The sequence below is a fragment of the Natator depressus genome, chromosome 28 (genome assembly GCF_965152275.1).
Source record: "Natator depressus isolate rNatDep1 chromosome 28, rNatDep2.hap1, whole genome shotgun sequence".
Taxonomy (NCBI): domain Eukaryota; kingdom Metazoa; phylum Chordata; order Testudines; family Cheloniidae; genus Natator; species Natator depressus.
Genome location: NC_134261.1, coordinates 1239829 through 1260755, shown reverse-complemented (window position 1 = coordinate 1260755; position 20927 = coordinate 1239829). Strand labels below are relative to the sequence as shown.

The window sequence follows — 20927 nt, the reverse complement described above, 5'->3', positions numbered from 1 at the left end:
GACCCCGAGATCTACTGCCCCTACAGCGCCCCCGGCAACGCCACGGTAACGGCCCCCGGCGACGCCCCGCCTCCCCCGGGCACTGCCCCTACAGCGCCCCCGGCAACGCCACGGTAACGGCCCCCGGCGACGCCCCGCCTCCCCCGGGCACCGCCCCTTCAGCGCCCCCGGCAACGCCACGGTAACGCCCCCCGGCGACGCCCCGCCTCCCCCGGGCACCGCCCCTACAGCGCCCCCGGCAACGCCACGGTAACGGCCCCCGGCGACGCCCCGCCTCCCCCGGGCACCGCCCCTACAGCACCCCCGGCAACGCCACGGTAACGGCCCCCGGCGACGCCCCGCCTCCCCCGGGCACCGCCCCTACAGCGCCCCCGGCAACGCCACGGTAACGGCCCCCGGCGACGCCCCGCCTCCCCCGGGCACCGCCCCTACAGCGCCCCCGGCAACGCCACGGTAACGGGCCCCGGCGACGCCCCGCCTCCCCCGGGCACCGCCCCTACAGCGCCCCCGGCAACGCCACGGTAACGCCCCCCGGCGACGCCCCGCCTCCCCCGGGCACCGCCCCTACAGCGCCCCCGGCAACGCCACGGTAACGCCCCCTGGCGACGCCCCGCCTCCCCCGGGCACCGCCCCTACAGCGCCCCCGGCAACGCCACGGTAACACCCCCCGGCGACGCCACGCCTCCCCCGGGCACCGCCCCTACAGCGCCCCCGGCAACGCCACGGTAACGCCCCCGGCAACGCCCCGCCTCCCCAGGGCACTGCCCCTACAGCGCCCCCGGCAACGCCACGGTAACGCCCCCGGCAACGCCCCGCCTCCCCCGGGCACTGCCCCTACTGCGCCCCCGGCAATGCCACGGTAACGGCCCCCGGCGACGCCCCGCCTCCCCCGGGGACTGCCCCTACAGCGCCCCCAGCAATGCCACGGTAACGCCCCCCGGCGACGCCCCGCTTCCCCCGGGGACTGCCCCTACACCGCCCCCGGCAACGCCACGGTACCAGCCCCCAGCAACGCCCCGCCTCCCCCGGGCACCGCCCCTACAGCGCCCCCGGCAACGCCACGGTAACGGTCCCCGGCGACGCCCCGCTTCCCCCGGGGACTGCCCCTACAGCGCCCCCGGCAACGCCACGGTAACGCCCCCCGGCGACGCCCCGCCTCCCCCGGGCACTGCCCCTACAGCGCCCCCGGCAACGCCACGGTAACGCCCCCGGCAACGCCCCGCCTCCCCCGGGCACCGCCCCTACAGCGCCCCCAGCAACGCCACGGTAACGGCCCCCGGCGATGCCCCGCTTCCCCCGGGGACTGCCCCTGCAGCGCCCCCCGGCAACGCCACGGTAACAGCCCCCGGCGACGCCCCGCCTCCCCCGGGCACCGCCCCTACAGCGCCCCCGGCAACGCCACGGTAACGGCCCCCGGCGACGCCCCGCCTCCCCCGGGCACCGCCCCTACAGCGCCCCCGGCAACGCCACGGTAACGGCCCCCGGCGACGCCCCGCCTCCCCCGGGCACGGCCCCTACAGCGCCCCCGGCAACGCCACGGTAACGGGCCCCGGCGACGCCCCGCCTCCCCCGGGCACCGCCCCTACAGCGCCCCCGGCAACGCCACGGTAACGCCCCCCGGCGACGCCCCGCCTCCCCCGGGCACCGCCCCTACAGCGCCCCCGGCAACGCCACGGTAACGCCCCCCGGCGACGCCCCGCCTCCCCCGGGCACCGCGCCTACAGCGCCCCCGGCAACGCCACGGTAACACCCCCCGGCGACGCCACGCCTCCCCCGGGCACCGCCCCTACAGCGCCCCCGGCAACGCCACGGTAACGCCCCCGGCAACGCCCCGCCTCCCCAGGGCACTGCCCCTACAGCGCCCCCGGCAACGCCACGGTAACGCCCCCGGCAACGCCCCGCCTCCCCCGGGCACTGCCCCTACTGCGCCCCCGGCAATGCCACGGTAACGGCCCCCGGCGACGCCCCGCCTCCCCCGGGGACTGCCCCTACAGCGCCCCCAGCAATGCCACGGTAACGCCCCCCGGCGACGCCCCGCTTCCCCCGGGGACTGCCCCTACACCGCCCCCGGCAACGCCACGGTACCAGCCCCCAGCAACGCCCCGCCTCCCCCGGGCACCGCCCCTACAGCGCCCCCGGCAACGCCACGGTAATGGTCCCCGGCGACGCCCCGCTTCCCCCGGGGACTGCCCCTACAGCGCCCCCGGCAACGCCACGGTAACGCCCCCCGGCGACGCCCCGCCTCCCCCGGGCACTGCCCCTACAGCGCCCCCGGCAACGCCACGGTAACAGCCCCCGGCGACGCCCCGCCTCCCCCGGGCACCGCCCCTACAGCGCCCCCGGCAACGCCACGGTAACGGCCCCCGGCGATGCCCCGCTTCCCCCGGGGACTGCCCCTACAGCGCCCCCGGCAACGCCACGGTAACACCCCCCGGCGACGCCACGCCTCCCCCGGGCACCGCCCCTACAGCTCCCCCGGCAACGCCACGGTAACGCCCCCGGCAACGCCCCGCCTCCCCAGGGCACTGCCCCTACAGCGCCCCCGGCAACGCCACGGTAACGCCCCCCGGCGACGCCCCGCCTCCCCCGGGCACTGCCCCTACAGCGCCCCCGGCAACGCCACGGTAACACCCCCCGGCGACGCCACGCCTCCCCCGGGCACCGCCCCTACAGCTCCCCCGGCAACGCCACGGTAACGCCCCCGGCAACGCCCCGCCTCCCCAGGGCACTGCCCCTACAGCGCCCCCGGCAACGCCACGGTAACGCCCCCCGGCGACGCCCCGCCTCCCCCGGGCACTGCCCCTACAGCGCCCCCGGCAACGCCACGGTAACGCCCCCGGCAACGCCCCGCCTCCCCCGGGCACCGCCCCTACAGCTCCCCCGGCAACGCCACGGTAACGCCCCCGGCAACGCCCCGCCTCCCCAGGGCACTGCCCCTACAGCGCCCCCGGCAACGCCACGGTAACGCCCCCCGGCGACGCCCCGCCTCCCCCGGGCACTGCCCCTACAGCGCCCCCGGCAACGCCACGGTAACACCCCCCGGCGACGCCACGCCTCCCCCGGGCACCGCCCCTACAGCTCCCCCGGCAACGCCACGGTAACGCCCCCGGCAACGCCCCGCCTCCCCAGGGCACTGCCCCTACAGCGCCCCCGGCAACGCCACGGTAACGCCCCCCGGCGACGCCCCGCCTCCCCCGGGCACTGCCCCTACAGCGCCCCCGGCAACGCCACGGTAACGCCCCCGGCAACGCCCCGCCTCCCCCGGGCACCGCCCCTACAGCGCCCCCAGCAACGCCACGGTAACGGCCCCCGGCGATGCCCCGCTTCCCCCGGGGACTGCCCCTACAGCGCCCCCCGGCAACGCCACGGTAACAGCCCCCGGCGACGCCCCGCCTCCCCCGGGCACCGCCCCTACAGCGCCCCCGGCAACGCCACGGTAACGGCCCCCGGCGATGCCCCGCTTCCCCCGGGGACTGCCCCTACAGCGCCCCCCGGCAACGCCACGGTAACAGCCCCCGGCGACGCCCCGCCTCCCCCGGGCACCGCCCCTACAGCGCCCCCGGCAACGCCACGGTAACGGCCCCCGGTGACGCCCCGCCTCCCCCGGGGACTGCCCCTACAGCGCCCCCAGCAATGCCACGGTAACGCCCCCCGGCGACGCCCCGCTTCCCCCGGGGACTGCCCCTACACCGCCCCCGGCAACGCCACGGTACCAGCCCCCAGCAACGCCCCGCCTCCCCCGGGCACCGCCCCTACAGCGCCCCCGGCAACGCCACGGTAACGGTCCCCGGCGACGCCCCGCTTCCCCCGGGGACTGCCCCTACAGCGCCCCCGGCAACGCCACGGTAACGCCCCCCGGCGACGCCCCGCCTCCCCCGGGCACTGCCCCTACAGCGCCCCCGGCAACGCCACGGTAACGCCCCCGGCAACGCCCCGCCTCCCCCGGGCACCGCCCCTACAGCGCCCCCAGCAACGCCACGGTAACGGCCCCCGGCGACGCCCCGCCTCCCCCGGGGACTGCCCCTACAGCGCCCCCAGCAACGCCACGGTAACGGCCCCCGGCGATGCCCCGCTTCCCCCGGGGACTGCCCCTACAGCGCCCCCCGGCAACGCCACGGTAACAGCCCCCGGCGACGCCCCGCCTCCCCCGGGCACCGCCCCTACAGCGCCCCCGGCAACGCCACGGTAACGGCCCCCGGCGACGCCCCGCCTCCCCCGGGCACCGCCCCTACAGCGCCCCCGGCAACGCCACGGTAACGGCCCCCGGCGACGCCCCGCCTCCCCCGGGCACGGCCCCTACAGCGCCCCCGGCAACGCCACGGTAACGGGCCCCGGCGACGCCCCGCCTCCCCCGGGCACCGCCCCTACAGCGCCCCCGGCAACGCCACGGTAACGCCCCCCGGCGACGCCCCGCCTCCCCCGGGCACCGCCCCTACAGCGCCCCCGGCAACGCCACGGTAACGCCCCCCGGCGACGCCCCGCCTCCCCCGGGCACCGCCCCTACAGCGCCCCCGGCAACGCCACGGTAACACCCCCCGGCGACGCCACGCCTCCCCCGGGCACCGCCCCTACAGCGCCCCCGGCAACGCCACGGTAACGCCCCCGGCAACGCCCCGCCTCCCCAGGGCACTGCCCCTACAGCGCCCCCGGCAACGCCACGGTAACGCCCCCGGCAACGCCCCGCCTCCCCCGGGCACTGCCCCTACTGCGCCCCCGGCAATGCCACGGTAACGCCCCCGGCAACGCCCCGCCTCCCCCGGGCACCGCCCCTACAGCGCCCCCAGCAACGCCACGGTAACGGCCCCCGGCGATGCCCCGCTTCCCCCGGGGACTGCCCCTACAGCGCCCCCCGGCAACGCCACGGTAACAGCCCCCGGCGACGCCCCGCCTCCCCCGGGCACCGCCCCTACAGCGCCCCCGGCAACGCCACGGTAACGGCCCCCGGCGATGCCCCGCTTCCCCCGGGGACTGCCCCTACAGCGCCCCCCGGCAACGCCACGGTAACAGCCCCCGGCGACGCCCCGCCTCCCCCGGGCACCGCCCCTACAGCGCCCCCGGCAACGCCACGGTAACGGCCCCCGGTGACGCCCCGCCTCCCCCGGGGACTGCCCCTACAGCGCCCCCAGCAATGCCACGGTAACGCCCCCCGGCGACGCCCCGCTTCCCCCGGGGACTGCCCCTACACCGCCCCCGGCAACGCCACGGTACCAGCCCCCAGCAACGCCCCGCCTCCCCCGGGCACCGCCCCTACAGCGCCCCCGGCAACGCCACGGTAACGGTCCCCGGCGACGCCCCGCTTCCCCCGGGGACTGCCCCTACAGCGCCCCCGGCAACGCCACGGTAACGCCCCCCGGCGACGCCCCGCCTCCCCCGGGCACTGCCCCTACAGCGCCCCCGGCAACGCCACGGTAACGCCCCCGGCAACGCCCCGCCTCCCCCGGGCACCGCCCCTACAGCGCCCCCAGCAACGCCATGGTAACGGCCCCCGGCGATGCCCCGCTTCCCCCGGGGACTGCCCCTACAGCGCCCCCCGGCAACGCCACGGTAACAGCCCCCGGCGACGCCCCGCCTCCCCCGGGCACCGCCCCTACAGCGCCCCCGGCAACGCCACGGTAACGGCCCCCGGCGACGCCCCGCCTCTCCCGGGCACCGCCCCTACAGCGCCCCCGGCAACGCCACGGTAACGGCCCCCGGTGACGCCCCGCTTCCCCCGGGGACTGCCCCTACAGCGCCCCCGGCAACGCCACGGTAACAGCCCCCGGCGACGCCCCGCCTCCCCCGGGCACCGCCCCTACAGCGCCCCCGGCAACGCCACGGTAACGGCCCCCGGCGACGCCCCGCCTCCCCCGGGCACCGCCCCTACAGCGCCCCTGGCAACGCCACGGTAACGGCCCCCGGTGACGCCCCGCCTCCCCCGGGCACCGCCCCTACGGCGGCCCCGGGAACGCCACGGTAACGGCCCCCCGGCGACGCCCCACCTCCCCCGGGGACTGCCCCTACAGCGCCCCCGGCAACGCCACGGTAACGGCCCCCGGTGACGCCCCGCCTCCCCCGGGCACCGCCCCTACAGCGCCCCTGGCAACGCCACGGTAACGGCCCCCGGCGACGCCCCGCCTCCCCCGGGCACCGCCCCTACAGCGCCCCCGGCAATGCCACGGTAACGGCCCCTGGCGACGCCCCACCTCCCCCGGGGACTGCCCCTACAGCGCCCCCGGCAACGCCACGGTAACGGCCCCCGGTGACGCCCCGCCTCCCCCGGGCACCGCCCCTACAGCGCCCCCGGCAACGCCACGGTAACGGCCCCCAGCGACGCCCCGCCTCCCCCGGGCACCGCCCCTGCAGCGCCCCCGGCAACGCCACGGTAACGGCCCCCAGCGACGCCCCGCCTCCCCCGGGCCCCGCCCCTGCAGCGCCCCCGGCAATGCCACGGTAACACCTCCGCTCCCCTCCTCCCATCCTGCCCCCCATCCCCACTCTGGAGCCTCACCACCCTCTCCCTGCTCCTGGGGGTGCTGGTTTTGGGGGTGTCCCCCCCGCCACTCAACCCCATCTTTCTCCCCAGGGGGGGCTGGTCTACGCCAACTACGGGCGCCAGGAGGATTTCGATGTCCTGGGACAGCAGGGAGTGAACCCCCAGGGCCACCTGGTCATCGTCAGGGTGGGTCAGATCAGCTTCGCAGAGAAGGTGAGCCCGGACGCCTGGGTTCTCTCTCCGGCTCTGGGAGGGGAGTGGGGGGGTGGGTTAGAGCAGGGGGGGCTGGGAGCCCGGATGCCTGGGTTCCCTCCGTGGCTTTGGGAGGGGAGTGGGGGCTGGTGGGTTAGCGACGGGGGAGGGAGTAGGGAGCCAGGACTCCTGGGTTCATAGAATCATAGAATATCAGGGTTGGAAGGGACCTCAGGAGGTATCTAGTCCAACCCCCTGCTCAAAGCAGGACCAATCCCCAATTAAATCATCCCAGCCAGGGCTTTGTCAAGCCTGACCTTAAAAACTTCTAAGGAAGGAGATTCTACCACCTCCCTAGGTAACGCATTCCAGTGTTTCACCACCCTCCTAGTGAAAAAGTTTTTCCTCATATCCAACCTAAACCTCCCCCACTGCAACTTGAGACCATTACTCCTTGTCCTGTCATCTTCTACCACTGAGAATAGTCTAGAGCCATCCTCTCTGGAACCACCTCTCAGGTAGTTGAAAGCAGCTATCAAATCCCCCCTCATTCTTCTCTTCCGCAGACTAAACAATCCCAGCTCCCTCAGCCTCTCCTCATAAGTCATGTGTTCCAGACCCCTAATCATTTTTGTTGCCCTTCGCTGGACTCTCTCCAATTTATCCACATCCTTCTTGTAGTGTGGGGCCCAAAACTGGACACAGTACTCCAGATGAGGCCTCACCGATGTTGAATAGAGGGGAACGATCACGTCCCTCGATCTGCTCGCTATGCCCCTACTTATACATCCCAAAATGCCATTGGCCTTCTTGGCAACAAGGGCACACTGCTGACTCATATCCAGCTTCTCGTCCACTGTCACCCCTAGGTCCTTTTCCGCAGAACTGCTGCCGAGCCATTCGGTCCCTAGTCTGTAGCGCTGCATGGGATTCTTCCGTCCTAAGTGCAGGACCCTGCACTTGTCCTTATTCTCTTCTCTCCTCTCCTCCAGGTGGCGAACGCAGACGCTGCCCAGGCCCGGGGGGTGCTGATCTACCCTGACCCCTGGGACATCCCCCAGGATCTGCGCAAAGCGGGGCTGTCCCAGAACCGGGCGGTTTACGGACACGTGAGTGCCGGTGCGGAGGGAGGGGCTGAGTGGGGAGGGGTCTGCATGGGATGTGGGGGGCGGGGGAAGGGGAGCAGGGACCCAGGAGGGGAGGACATCGATCCCCGGTAGGCTAACGGAGCGATTGATTCAGGCCCCGATGCATAATGAATTGCAGCAGCGTGACACATAATTAACGCCCGTCCCGGCATTTGCGCCACACGGATCCCGTCACGCTAACAATCTCTCTCTCTCTCTAACGAGACGACCGGCCCGCGTCCAGCGTGCTCCCGCCCCGGCACCGGGACCGCAGGGAGCTCGAACGTGAGCCCGGGGGTTCGACCGAACGAAAGTGCTTCAAAACTGGCTACCTGATAGATCTCCGGACGTACCTGGAGCCGGTCGCGCTCTGCGGCGGGTGGGGGGTCGGGTCCCGGGGGGGACGCTCTTTCCCGTCTCTCGCCACGACCTGGAAGCAAACGGGTCGAGCTCAGTGGGGCAGGGAGCAGGTGGGGCGGGCGAAGCCTCCGTCCCTCACCCGCTGTCTCTGCCCCCCCCCCGGCAGGTTCACATGGGGACCGGCGACCCCTACACCCCCGGCTTCCCCTCCTTCAACCACACCCAGTTTCCCCCCATCCAGTCCTCGGGGCTGCCCCGCATCCCAGCCCACCCCATCAGTGCCAGCACGGCCGCCCGCCTCCTCAGGTAAGGGGGGGAGCCAGGACGCCTGGGTTCTCTCCCTGGCTCTGGGAGGGGAATGGGGGCTGGTGGGTTAGAGCAGGGGGGGCTGGGAGCCAGGACGCCTGGGTTCTCTCCCCAGCTCTGGGAGGGGAATGGGGGCTGGTGGGTTAGAGCAGTGGGGGCTGGGAGCCAGGACTCCTGGGTTCTCTCCTTGGCTCTGGGAGGGTCTGACACTCTCTCCCCCCCACAGTAAGCTGACAGGGCTGGCTGCCCCACGGGACTGGAAGGGCCGCCTGGCCGAGGTCCCATATCGCCTTGGCCCCGGGGACCCAGGCGTCCGGGTGCACCTCCAGGTGAACAATGTCAAGACTTCGACCATGATCAGTAACGTCTTCGGCTCCTTCGAGGGGCGATTTGAACCGGGTGAGGCCGGGGAGGGGATGGGGCGCGGGGGGCTCTGTGGGGTGGGAGGAGGAACAGGGGGGAGAACCGAGGTGGGGGGGACAGGAAGTGGGCTGGGCTGGGGGGGCTGGGTGTGTGGGTTGTAGTGGGGTGGCCACCTGGGGGGGGGCCTGGGAATGGGGCAGTGGGGCAGAGAGAGATGGGGGCTGACCCTGTGGGGGAGCTGTGTGGGGACGGGGGCTGGGCCTGGGGGGGAGGCGTGCGGGATGGCGGTGGCCGGGGCTGTCGGGTGTGGGGGGGGGGGGGCGCGTTCCTTTCCCCCTAACCTCGGCTCCCTCGCCCCACAGATCACTACGTGATCATCGGGGCTCAGCGGGACTCTCTGGGCCCGGGGGCGGCCGGGTCGGGCGTCGGCACGGCCCTGCTGCTGGAGTTAGCCCGGACCTTCTCCGCCATGGTGCGCAACGGTAAGGGGGCAGGGGGCGGGGCTGTCACAGGGGGCGGGGCTGTCACCAGGTGGGGCAGGGGGCGGAGCTAGCTGAGGGGGGCAGGGCTGTCACCAGGTGGGGCAGGGGGCGGGGCCAGCCCCACACGGGAACACCCCTCCCCTGTCATACCCACCCAGGCCATCAGGTGGGGACCTCGCTCCCCCAAAGAGCAGAGAGGGGAATATTCATCAGCCTGTCTAAAAAGATGGCCACCTTAAAGGGGTGCAATAAAAGTTCCCGGGGCCCTCAGGACTCCTGGGTTCTCAGGGTGCGGGGGAGCGGGGCAGGACCTGCCCCCCACCCCCACCCACTTCAGTCAATTTCCCTTCCCAGGCTTCCAGCTCCGGCGCACTTTGCTCTTCGCCAGCTGGGACGCAGAGGACTTCGGGCAGGTCGGCTCCACCGAATGGCTAGAGGTAACCCGGACGCCTGGGTCCCTGCTGGGGGGCTGGGGGCGAGGGGAGGGGCTTCTACCTACAGGGGCTTACCAATCCCATCCCCTCCCCCCAGCCAAAATACAGCTCTGGGAGGGGAGTGGGGGCCAGTGGGTTACAGCAGGGGGGGCTGGGAGCCAGGACTCCTGGGTTCCTTCCCCGGCTGTCAGGAGTCAGAAGGCTCTGGGCTCCCCCTGGTGGTTCGATGGGGAAATAGCAGCTACCATGACTGACGAGATCGGGGGTGGGGGAGCTGCTGACTTGGGACTCCCCCCCAACTTACCCCCCTCCCATCCTGACCAGGGGTATCTCAGCATGCTGCACCTCAAAGCCGTGGCCTACATCAGCCTGGACAACGCTGTGCTAGGTACGTGACTGGGGGCCCGGACTCCTGGGTTCTCTGCCGCTCTCTGGAAGGGGAGTGGGGGCTGGTGGGTTAAGTTGTCACGGGGTCCCCGGGCGATGCTCTGGACCTGCTCCCCATGAAGCCAGGCAGGACTCTGGGGAAGTCTCCTCTCTGGGAGCTGCCTGTCTGCAGGACACACAGCTCACACATTTTCCCCCTTCCTGGGCCTGACCTCAGAGCATTCAGCCTCCTCTGCCCCTCTGTGCGCTTCCCCCAGCGAGTCCGCCCAGGCGGGGTCCTGGGGGGGCAAGAGGGTCCTGCCCCCCAACTCCGCAGTCAGACGGGACTCTCAGCCAGCCAGTAACATAGAAGGTTTATTAGACAACAGGGACATGGTCTAACACAGAGCTTGTAGGTGCAGAGAACTGGACCCCTCAGCCGGGTCCATTTTGAGGGGCCGTGAGCCAGACAGCCCCGTCTGCCCTTCACTCCATGTCCCAGCCAGCCCCAAACTGAAACTCCCTCCAGCCCCTCCTCCTCTGGGCTTTGTCCCTTCCCGGGCCAGGAGGGCACCGGACCCCTTTGTTCTCCAACCCTTTAGCTCTCACCTTGCAGGGGGGAAGGGCCAGGCCATCAGTGGCCAGGAAACAGGGTGTCGGCCCTTCTCTGTGTCCAGACCCCTGCACACCCCTGCCCTCTAGGGCTCTGCAACCATCATACACCCTTACTCCACCCCCTAGATACTTAAGAACTTCACAGGGGAAACTGAGGCACCCCCACACTATTCAGAGGAAACATTAAGAACAGTCCCGCTTCGTCACAGGGCTCGTGGGTTAGAGCAGAGGGGGCTGGGAGCCAGGACTCCTGGGTTCTCTCCCCAGCCCTGGGAGGGGAGTGGGGGCTAGTGAGTTAGAGGAGGCACTGTCTGCCTCAGTTTCCCCCTCTCTATTATAGACCTAACTCTATGAAGGTCCGTGGGAGGGAGTGACTCCAAGGTTGGGGCTCAGCCCTCAGGGGATGGGGGGAGAGGCATGTCACCCCCCCAAAGTGGGGTGGGAATCGAGGTTCCACCACTGGACCCCCTGCCCCCCACCTTGACCGGTTTCTCTCCCCTCCGCTGACCGTCAGGAGATGACAAATTCCACGCCAAGACCAGCCCCTTGCTGACGAGCCTGATCGAGAACATCCTCAAACAGGTGAGGGGCACCCCTGGATGCCTGGAGTGGGGGCTGGTGGGTTAGAGCAGGGGGTCTGGGAGCCAGGACTCCTGGGTTCTCTCCCCGGCTCGGGGAGGAGAGTGGGGGCCGGTGGGTTAGAGCAGGGGGGGTCAGAGGTGAGAGCTCAGGGAAGGTTCATTTAGGGTTAGAGGTGAACGGTTAAAGGTCAGGGGTCTAGCAATGGTGGGGTGTGCGGGGTCACAGGCCATATTGGCCCCTCTGAGGGTGGAAGGTCGGGGGTTACAGTTCAAAGGTCACCTGTGACTCCTCCCTCCGCCAGGTCGACAGCCCGAACCGCAGCGGCCAGAGTCTCTACGAGCAGGTGACGTTCCCGGATCGGCGCTGGGCCAGCGAGGTGTAAGTGGGACGCGACCCCCAGGGCAATGGTGACCCTTCACCTCTGACCTGTCACCTCTGCCCCTGCCCTTACCCAGCGGTGACCCTTCACCTCTGACCCTTCACCTCCAACCCCTGTCCTTCCGTGCACTGACCTTGCCCAGTGGTGACCCTTCACCTCTGACCTGTCACCTCTGCCCCTGCCCTTACCCAGCGGTGACCCTTCACCTCTGACCTGTCACCTCTGCCCCTGCCCTTACCCAGCGGTGACCCTTCACCTCTGACCTGTCACCTCTGACCCCTGCCCTTACCCAGCGGTGACCCTTCACCTCTGACCTGTCACCTCTGACCCCACCCTTACCCAGCGGTGACCCTTCACCTCTGACCCTGCCCTTACCCAGCGGTGACCCTTCACCTCTGACTCTTCACCTCCAACCCCTGTCCTTCCATGCACTGACCTTACCCAATGATGACCCTTCACCTCTGACCTTAAATCCTCTCTACCTCTGCTGACCCTTCCCCTTTGACTCTGGCCCCGCCCCCTTTTCACGCTGACCCCGCCCCATAGCCTCTGACCCCCCTGTCACAGTGCAGGTCTCACCCCGCTGGTGCCTCCTGCTGGTCGCTCTGGGGATTGGCCCGGCCCGTTGTCTGCCCCTCTCCACGGCTTCGGCCCCATGACACTGCCCCCTTCGGGATGCTGCCCCCTGGCAGTGCGCCCCACTTCCCTCTCACCCCCCTTCCGGGGGTCCCGGGCCGTGCCAGAGGGGCCAGCCACAGCCCAAAGTCTGGCTCCTCCCTGGCCGTGCCGGGGGGCAGGGCCCCCCGCTACTCCAGGTCCCCTGAGCCCACCCAGCACGGCTCTAGCCTCGGCGCGACCCCTGGGAGCCGGCCCGCTCTCGGCTGGGCTGCCCCCACCAGCTGCCTCCTGCCTGGCTCCTAACGAGCCTGGTCCTAATTAGCTGCAGGTTTCCCCAGCTGCTTCTGCCCCACCCCCGGCTGGCGTGGTCCACCTGCCCCACTGCATCCCCCATCTCGGCTTAGCCCTGGCCACGCGTGCCCCTTAACCTCTGACCTCCCACCTCTGACCCCCCCCCAATCTGGCCAGGGCTACCTCGCCCCTGCTGACCCCTAATCCCCCCAGCCCCTGACCCGCTCTGATCCCCCTCCACCCCGTGCTCCAGCCAGCCCCATACACTGGGTGGGGGGGAATCTCCTGCCTGCCCCAGATCCTGCTGCCGCCCCCCCGAAATCCTGAGCTGTTTGGGACTGGGAGTCCCTGATGTCAGAGCCCCCTGGGGAAGGTTTGTGCGGGGGGGCAGCCCTGGGGGGGACAATGGGGGAACCCCCAGCACCCCCCCCTTCTCCCAGACTCTGAACCTGCCTCTTGCCCCCCCAGGATCCAGCCCCTCGCCATGGAGAGCAGCGCCTACCCCTTCACCGCCTTTGCGGGGGTCCCGGCCGTGGAGTTCTCCTTCGTCGAGGTGAGAGACCCCCATGCCCCTCGCTCCCGACCCCCAGCCTCCCGCTGGTGCCCCTCACTCTGCAGCCCCCTGCCAGCCCAGCCCTGCCTGCTCCCCCCCAGCTCTGCCGGTGACCCCCACTCCTGACCCCCAGCCCCCCTGGTCTTACCCTCTCCCCCGCAGGACGCCCGCCCCTTCCCGTTCCTGCACACCCAGGACGACACCTACGAGAACCTGAACGGGATGCTCTTCGGGCGGCTGCCGGCCGTGGCCAAGTCGGTGGCCGAGGTGGTGGGGCAGCTGCTGATCCGCCTGACCCACGACCACCTGCTGCCCCTGGACTTCGGCGCCTACGGGGACGTCCTGCTCCAGCGCATCGCGGAGCTCAACCCCTACAGCAGCGAGCTCAAGGTACGGCCTCGATGGGGGGGGGTCCAGCCCCCCAGCCGCCCCCAGGGGGATCCGGGCCTGCCCACCGATCGCCCCGGCTCTGGGAGGGGAGGGGGGTCTGGCGGGATAGAGCAGGGGGGACGGGGAGCCAGGACTCCTGGGTTCTGTTCCCAGCTCTGGGAGGGGAGTGGAGGCTGGGGGGTTAGAGCAGGGGGGATGGGGAGCCAGGACTCCTGGGTTCTCTCCCCAGCTCGGGGAGGGGAGCTGGGTCTCATGGGTTAGAGTGGGGGGCGCTGGGAGCCGGAGTGAGGACTGGTGGGTCATAGCAGGGGGGATGGGGAGCCAGGACTCCTGGGTTCTCTCCCTGGCTCAGGGAGGAGAGCTGGGTCTCATGGGTTAGAGCAGGGGGGGCTGGGAGCCAGGACTCCTGGGTTCTCTCCCTGGCTCAGGGAGGAGAGCTGGGTCTCATGGGTTAGAGCAGGGGGGGCTGGGAGCCAGGACTCCTGGGTTCTCTCCCTGGCTCAGGGAGGAGAGCTGGGTCTCATGGGTTAGAGCAGGGGGGGCTGGGAGCCAGGACTCCTGGGTTCTCTCCCCGGCTCTGGGAGGGGAGTGGGGGCCGGTGGGTTAGAGCAGGGGGGGCTGGGAGCCAGGACTCCTGGGTTCTCTCCCCGGCTCTGGGAGGGGCACGGGGGCACACATCCGGGAGCGCAGAATGCAGGGCTGGGGGGGGTCGGAAGGCCCCGGGGAGGGCTGGGGGCTGGGCTGCGTCTCTCCCTGCCCCCCACTGAGCCCCCCACCCCGGCCCCCCAGAGCCGCGGCCTGACCCTTCAGTGGTTGTACTCGGCCCGGGGCGACTACACGCGGGCGGCCGAGAAGCTCCGGCGGGACATCTACAGCTCGGAGGAGCGGGACGAGCGGCTCAACCGGCTCCACAACGTCCGCATCATGAGGGTGAGCTGCGGGGGCGGGGGGGGGCCCTGCATCTTCCCCCCTGTGACGATGTGACGCAGCAGGGAGGGGGGAGTGTTGACCTGGGAATGTGCCCTGGGGACGGGAGACCTGAGAGCCTGTCACCTGAGCCAGGAGGGGGAGGGGGAGGTAACACCTCTGCCCAGGAATGTGGTGGGAGGCTGCAGCAGGGAACCTGCTCGGTGGGTTTAGTTTCAGTTTGGGGCTGGGTGGAGGAACACAGGGAACCCCAGGGCTGGGGTCTAAGCTCCCTGCTCCCCCAGAAGGACTTCACTGAGGGGTCCTGGGTGTCCCCACAAGCTCTGTTTTGGACTGTGTTCCTGTTGTCCAATAAACCTTCGGTTTTACTGGCTGGCTGAGAGTCTCAGTGAATCCCAGGAAGAGGGGTGCAGGGCCTGGACTCCCCCACACTCCGTGACAACTGGTGGCAGCGGTGGGATCTACTGCACCCCGTGAACGGCGCTTCCTGCAGTAAGTGACTGGGGAACAGTAACACGAAGGGGGATTGACGGGGACCAGGCGTGCTGAAGATTCAGAGAGAGACGGTTTCAGGGGGCGGTTAACCCCTGGGAGTGTGTCACCAGAGAGAAGGACTTTTGCAGTAACAGGGTCCCCCGGGGGATTGCAGCGAGCGGTCCCAGGGGCGGAGGAGTCTGCAGCTCGACCCTGGCAAAGAGGTGGTGACCTCAAGAAGGACTGGCACACTAGGGGCTTTTCCTGGAAACCGTGGACAGCTGCCCGGCCTGCGAGTGGCCAGCCGGGAGATGTACGCTAAACGCCTTAAGAGCGACCTGGTGGAGCTGTGCAGGCAGAGGGGGCTGCGCGTCGGGAGGTCCACCAAGGAACAGCTGATTGCCCAGCTGGAGGAGAGGGATCGCTTGGATGACCCGATCCCTGTCCCTGAGGGAAGCCGCCCGGCGGACGCAGCGTGGGCCCTGGGGCCTGACCAGGCTGGGAGGGGTCAGACTGCTGCCCAGGACACCCCGAGACCCTTCCTACCTATGCCTGGGGGAGGGGTTGTGGGAAGCCCAACGAATACCGAGGGCCCCCTGACCCCATCAGCCAGCAGGGGATCCTCCCAGCGGAGCTCCCCATCCCTGGAGCGGATGCGGCTGGAATGGGAGAGGGAGAGGAAAATGAGGGAGCTGGAGGATCATGAAAAACAACGTCAACATGAGGAGAAACAACGTCAACATGAGCAGGAGGAGAAGGAGAGGGAGCGTCAGGAGAAGGAGAGGGAGCGTCAGGAGAAGGAGAGGGAGCGTCAGCATGAGCAGGAGGAGAAGGAGAGGGAGCGTCAGGAGAAGGAGAGGGAACGTCAACATGAGCAGCAGGAGAAGGAGAAACAAAGACAGCATGAACTGGAGCTGGCCAGGCTGAGGAGCAGTGGGGCCCCGGCTGCGGTGAGTGAGGGGGGACCCAAGACTGCAAGGAGCTTTGATAAGTGCTTCCTGGCCCAGCGGAAGGAGGGGGAGGACATAGATAGCTTCCTGACGGCCTTTGAGAATGCCTGCGAGCTGCACAGGGTTGACCCTGCAGACAGGCTCCAGTTCCTCACCCCCTTACTGGACCCCAAAGCCGTGGAGGTCTACAGCCGGATGACAGGGGCAGAGGCAGGGGACTATGAACTGTTCAAACAGGCCCTGCTCCGTGAGTTTGGGCTGACCCCCGAGATGTACCGGAGAAGGTTCCGGAGTCAGCGTAAAACGCCTGAGGTCACCTACCTACAACTGGTCAACAGGATGCAGGGATATGCCCGCAAGTGGACAGCGGGGGCCCAAACTAAAGAGGACCTGCTTGACCTGATCGTACTGGAGCACCTGTATGAACAGTGCCCTTCCGACCTGAGGCTGTGGCTGGTGGACAAAAAGCTCGCGAACCCCCAGCATGCAGGGCAGCTGGCCGACGAGTTTGTGAACAGTCGGTCAGGGGGTAGCCGGGAGGAGTCCCAAAAGAACAGGCCCCCCCCGATGCAGAGAGAGAGTCACCATGGGGCCTCCCAGCGGGGAAATAGGGAGAACCCCCTCCAAAGGGGAACGCCTGGTGTCGGGCCCCTCCGACCCGTTCGAGGGGACCAACGTGACCTGAGCTGCTATCACTGTGGCCAGAGAGGCCACGTACGGGCCCAGTGCCCCGGGCTCAGGGACAAACTGAGCAGACCCAACCTACCCAGGGTTAACTGGGTAGGGACTCAGCTGGACGAGGGGCAGGCGACCCAGGAAAGGGGGGCTACCAGTTTGCCACCTGCTCAGGAGGGAAGAGTACCCCCAGCCAGCCCCGCCAGAGGGCTGGAGGCTCTGGACTCAGGGTGCTCGGTTTACAGGGTGGGTGCGGGGCTGTCCCTCCGGAGAGAGTGCCTTGTTCCCCTGGAGGTGGATGGGAGGAAGGTCAATGGATACTGGGATACGGGCGCGGAGGTGACGCTGGCCCGGCCCGAGGTGGTGGCCCCAGATCGGGTGGTGCCCAACACCTACCTGACCCTGACGGGGGTGGGCGGGACCCCATTTAAGGTGCCCGTGGCAAGGGTACACCTGAAATGGGGGACCAAGGAGGGCCCCAAGGATGTGGGGGTACACCACCATTTGCCCACTGAAGTTTTGATGGGGGGAGACCTAGAGGACTGGCCAAGCGACCCCCAGACCGCCCTGGTTGTGACCCGTAGCCAGAGCCGGCGAGGGGCACTGCGACCTGACCCTGGGGAGGGTACCACACTGGAGGCGCGAGACCCTACTCGGGTGGGGAGGGAGCGCCGAGGGGCACGGCTCAGAGAGGCTGCGGCCTCAGACCTGGCCACGGAGGGGGAACCGGGCCCCATCCCTTCCCCAGCCGCTGAGTTCCAGGCCGAGTTGAGGAAAGATCCCTCCTTGCAGAAGCTCAGGGACCTGGCCGACCTCAGTGAGGGACGGACCATGAGGAGAGGCTGCCAGGAGAGGTTCCTGTGGGAGAAGGGGTTCCTGTACCGAGAATGGGCTCCCCCAGGGGAAGGGGAGTCCTGTGGGATCAGGAGGCAGCTGGTGGTCCCCCAGAAGTACCGCCGCAAGCTCCTGTCCCTGGCCCATGACATCCCCCTCGCAGGGCACCAGGGAATCCGGCGCACCCGGCAGAGGTTGCTACAGAACTTTTACTGGCCCGGGGTCTTTACCACCGTCCGGCAGTATTGCCGATCCTGTGACCCCTGTCAGAGGGTGGGGAAGGCCCGGGACAAGGGGAAAGCGGCGTTGAGACCTTTGCCCATCATAGAGGAGCCTTTCCAGAAGGTGGCCATGGACATCGTGGGGCCTCTCAGCAAGACGACCCGGTCGGGGAAGAAATACATTCTGGTGGTGGTAGATTTCGCCACCCGCTACCCCGAGGCAGTGCCCTTAGCTTCCATTGAAGCAGACACCGTGGCAGATGCGCTCGTGACCATTTTCAGCCGAGTGGGGTTCCCCAGGGAAGTCTTGACAGACCAAGGCTCCAACTTCATGTCGGCCCTGCTCCGGTGCTTGTGGGAGAAATGTGGGGTCCGGCATGACTGGGCCTCAGCGTATCACCCCCAGTCCAATGGGCTGGTGGAGAGGTTTAACGGGACGCTAAAGATGATGCTGAAAACCTTTATGAACCAGCACCCGCAGGATTGGGACAAGTACTTACCTCACCTGCTGTTCGCGTACAGGGAGGTGCCCCAGGAGTCTACCGGATTTTCGCCTTTCGAACTGTTATATGGAAGGAGGGTGAGGGGCCCCCTGGACCTGATGAGAGACGAGTGGGAGGGGAAGGCCACTCCCGATGGAGAGTCAGTGGTGGAGTATGTCCTGACCTTCCGAGAGAGACTGGCTGAACTCATGGGCCTGGCCAGGGAGAATCTGGCCAGAGCCCAGAGGAAGCAGAAGGTCTGGTATGACCGCACGGCGCGGGCCCGTGCCTACGCCACCGGGGATCAGGTGATGGTTCTCATCCCCGTGAGAAAGAACAAACTACAGGCCGCCTGGGAGGGCCCGTTCAAGGTCGTCAAGCAGCTCAATGAGGTAAACTATGTGGTGGAGCTGTCGAACCGGGCCCACCACCGCCGGGTGTACCATGTGAATATGATGAAGCCATATTATGCCAGGGGGAATGTGGTGTTAGCTGTGTGTGGTCAGTGGGAGGAGCAGGGAGATGACCCTTTAGTAGATCTATTCCCTGGGACCAGAGCTGGTTCCCCCCTGGAAACAATCCCCCTCTCGGATCAGCTCACCCCTGCCCAGCAAGCCGAGGTCAGGGGGGTGCTGCATCCGTACCGACAGCTGTTTTCCAACCAGCCTGGACGCACTAATCTGACTGTCCACCGGGTGCAGACAGGGTCGCACCCGCCGATAAGATGCTCCCCCTTCCGAGTCACAGGGAAAACTGCTCAGGACCTGGAAAGAGAGGTCCGGGACATGCTGGCTTTGGGGGTGATCCAGCCATCGGCCAGCCCTTGGGCCTCGCCGGTGGTGCTGGTCCCCAAAAAGGATGGGTCAGTCCGGTTCTGTGTGGACTATCGGAAGCTCAATGCCATCACTGTATCGGATGCCTACCCCATGCCCAGGCCGGACGAGCTCCTAGACAAGCTGGGAGGAGCTCGGTACCTTACCACCATGGACCTTACAAAGGGCTACTGGCAAGTGCCGCTGGATGCAGATGCCCGGCTGAAATCGGCCTTTATCACCCCTCTGGGGCTCTATGAGTTTCTGACCCTGCCTTTTGGCCTCAAGGGAGCGCCGGCCACCTTCCAGCGCCTGGTGGACCAGCTCCTGAGGGGGATGGAGAGTTTTGCCGTGGCGTATATTGACGACATCTGTGTCTTTAGCCAGACCTGGGAGGACCACGTGTCCCAGGTTAGACAAGTGCTGGACCGACTCCAGGGGGCTGGGCTGACTGTCAAAGCGGAGAAGTGCAAGGTGGGGATGGCTGAAGTATCTTACCTGGGCCATCGGGTGGGGAGCGGCCGCCTAAAGCCGGAACCGGCCAAGGTGGAGGTGATCAGAGACTGGCCCGCTCCCCACACCAAAAAGCAAGTCCAAGCCTTTATTGGGATGGCAGGATACTACCGAAGATTTGTGCCCCACTTTAGCGCCATAGCCACCCCCATCACTGAGCTATGCAAGAAGGGGAAGCCAGACAAGGTGGTCTGGACCGAGCAGTGCCAGGAGGCTTTCCGGGCGCTGAAGGAGGCTCTGGTCAGTGGCCCAGTTCTAGCAAACCCAGACTTTGACAAGCCCTTTGTGGTGTTCACCGACGCCTCCGACACGGGACTGGGGGCGGTGTTAATGCAGGAGGATGAAAAGGGGGAGAGACACCCCATCGTGTACCTGAGCAAGAAGTTGCTACCCCGGGAGCAACACTACGCGGCCATCGAGAAGGAGTGCCTGGCCATGGTGTGGGCCCTCAAGAAACTAGAGCCCTATCTCTTCGGGCGACACTTCACCGTGTACACCGACCACTCTCCCCTGACCTGGCTGCACCAGATGAAAGGAGCCAACGCCAAGCTCCTGAGGTGGAGCCTGCTCCTGCAGGATTACGACATGGACGTGGTCCACGTGAAGGGAAGTGCCAACCTGATAGCGGATGCGCTGTCCCGGAGAGGGGGCCCCGAACTTCCCCAGGTCACTGGTCACAGTGACCCCGCTCAGTTCAGTCTCGAAGGGGGGAGAGATGTGACGATGTGACGCAGCAGGGAGGGGGGAGTGTTGACCTGGGAATGTGCCCTGGGGACGGGAGACCTGAGAGCCTGTCACCTGAGCCAGGAGGGGGAGGGGGAGGTAACACCTCTGCCCAGGAATGTGGATGGAGGCTGCAGCAGGGAACCTGCTCGGTGGGTTTAGTTTCAGTTTGGGGCTGGGTGGAGGAACACAGGGAACCCCAGGGCTGGGGTCTAAGCTCCCTGCTCCCCCAGAAGGACTTCACTGAGGGGTCCTGGGTGTCCCCACAAGCTCTGTTTTGGACTGTGTTCCTGTTGTCCAATAAACCTTCGGTTTTACTGGCTGGCTGAGAGTCTCAGTGAATCCCAGGAAGAGGGGTGCAGGGCCTGGACTCCCCCACACTCCGTGACACCCCCCCCGGTGCATGCACACACACCCCCGGTGCATGCACCCTTCTGCTGCACGGACGCCTGCAATTACCCCTCGCCTGCCCCCCTGCTGCATTCGGGCGGGGGGGGTGTCCAGACTCTGCTAACAGCCCCCCCTTCCTCTCGCCCCCCCCAGGTGGAATTCTACTTCCTGTCCCCCTACGTGGCGGCCACGGAGACCCCCTTCCGGCACGTCCTGCACGGGCGGGGGCCCCACACGCTGCGGGCCCTGCTGGCCCACCTGCGGCTGCTGCGGGCGGCCCCCGGGCGCTTCGACGAGGGGCGATTCCGGCGCCAGCTGGCCCTGGCCACCTGGACCCTGCAGGGGGCGGCCAACGCCCTGAGCGGGGAGGTCTGGGACGTCGACATCAACTTCTGA

The 20927-nt window shown here is 68.6% G+C and overlaps 2 protein-coding genes across 2 annotated transcripts in view; both read left to right on the top strand.

Annotated features, from left to right (window-relative positions):
• Nucleotides 1-8127, top strand: part of EPO (erythropoietin) — a 19744-nt gene extending 11617 nt beyond the window's left edge. Inside the window, exons 6-9 of the mRNA XM_074941083.1 lie at nucleotides 6207-6225; nucleotides 6563-6685; nucleotides 7657-7773; nucleotides 8017-8127. Of these exons, the coding sequence (XP_074797184.1) occupies nucleotides 6207-6225; nucleotides 6563-6685; nucleotides 7657-7773; nucleotides 8017-8127 (370 nt within the window). The remainder of the gene's footprint in view (nucleotides 1-6206; nucleotides 6226-6562; nucleotides 6686-7656; nucleotides 7774-8016) is intronic.
• TFR2 (transferrin receptor 2) lies at nucleotides 7661-20927 on the top strand. The gene is made up of 12 exons (XM_074941053.1): nucleotides 7661-7773; nucleotides 8318-8457; nucleotides 8684-8856; nucleotides 9183-9302; nucleotides 9657-9739; nucleotides 10061-10124; nucleotides 11232-11299; nucleotides 11601-11677; nucleotides 13056-13140; nucleotides 13303-13530; nucleotides 14320-14460; nucleotides 20685-20927. The coding sequence occupies exons 2-12, from the start codon at nucleotides 8324-8326 to the stop codon at nucleotides 20925-20927; spliced, it is 1416 nt and encodes a 471-aa protein (XP_074797154.1). The 5' UTR covers nucleotides 7661-7773; nucleotides 8318-8323.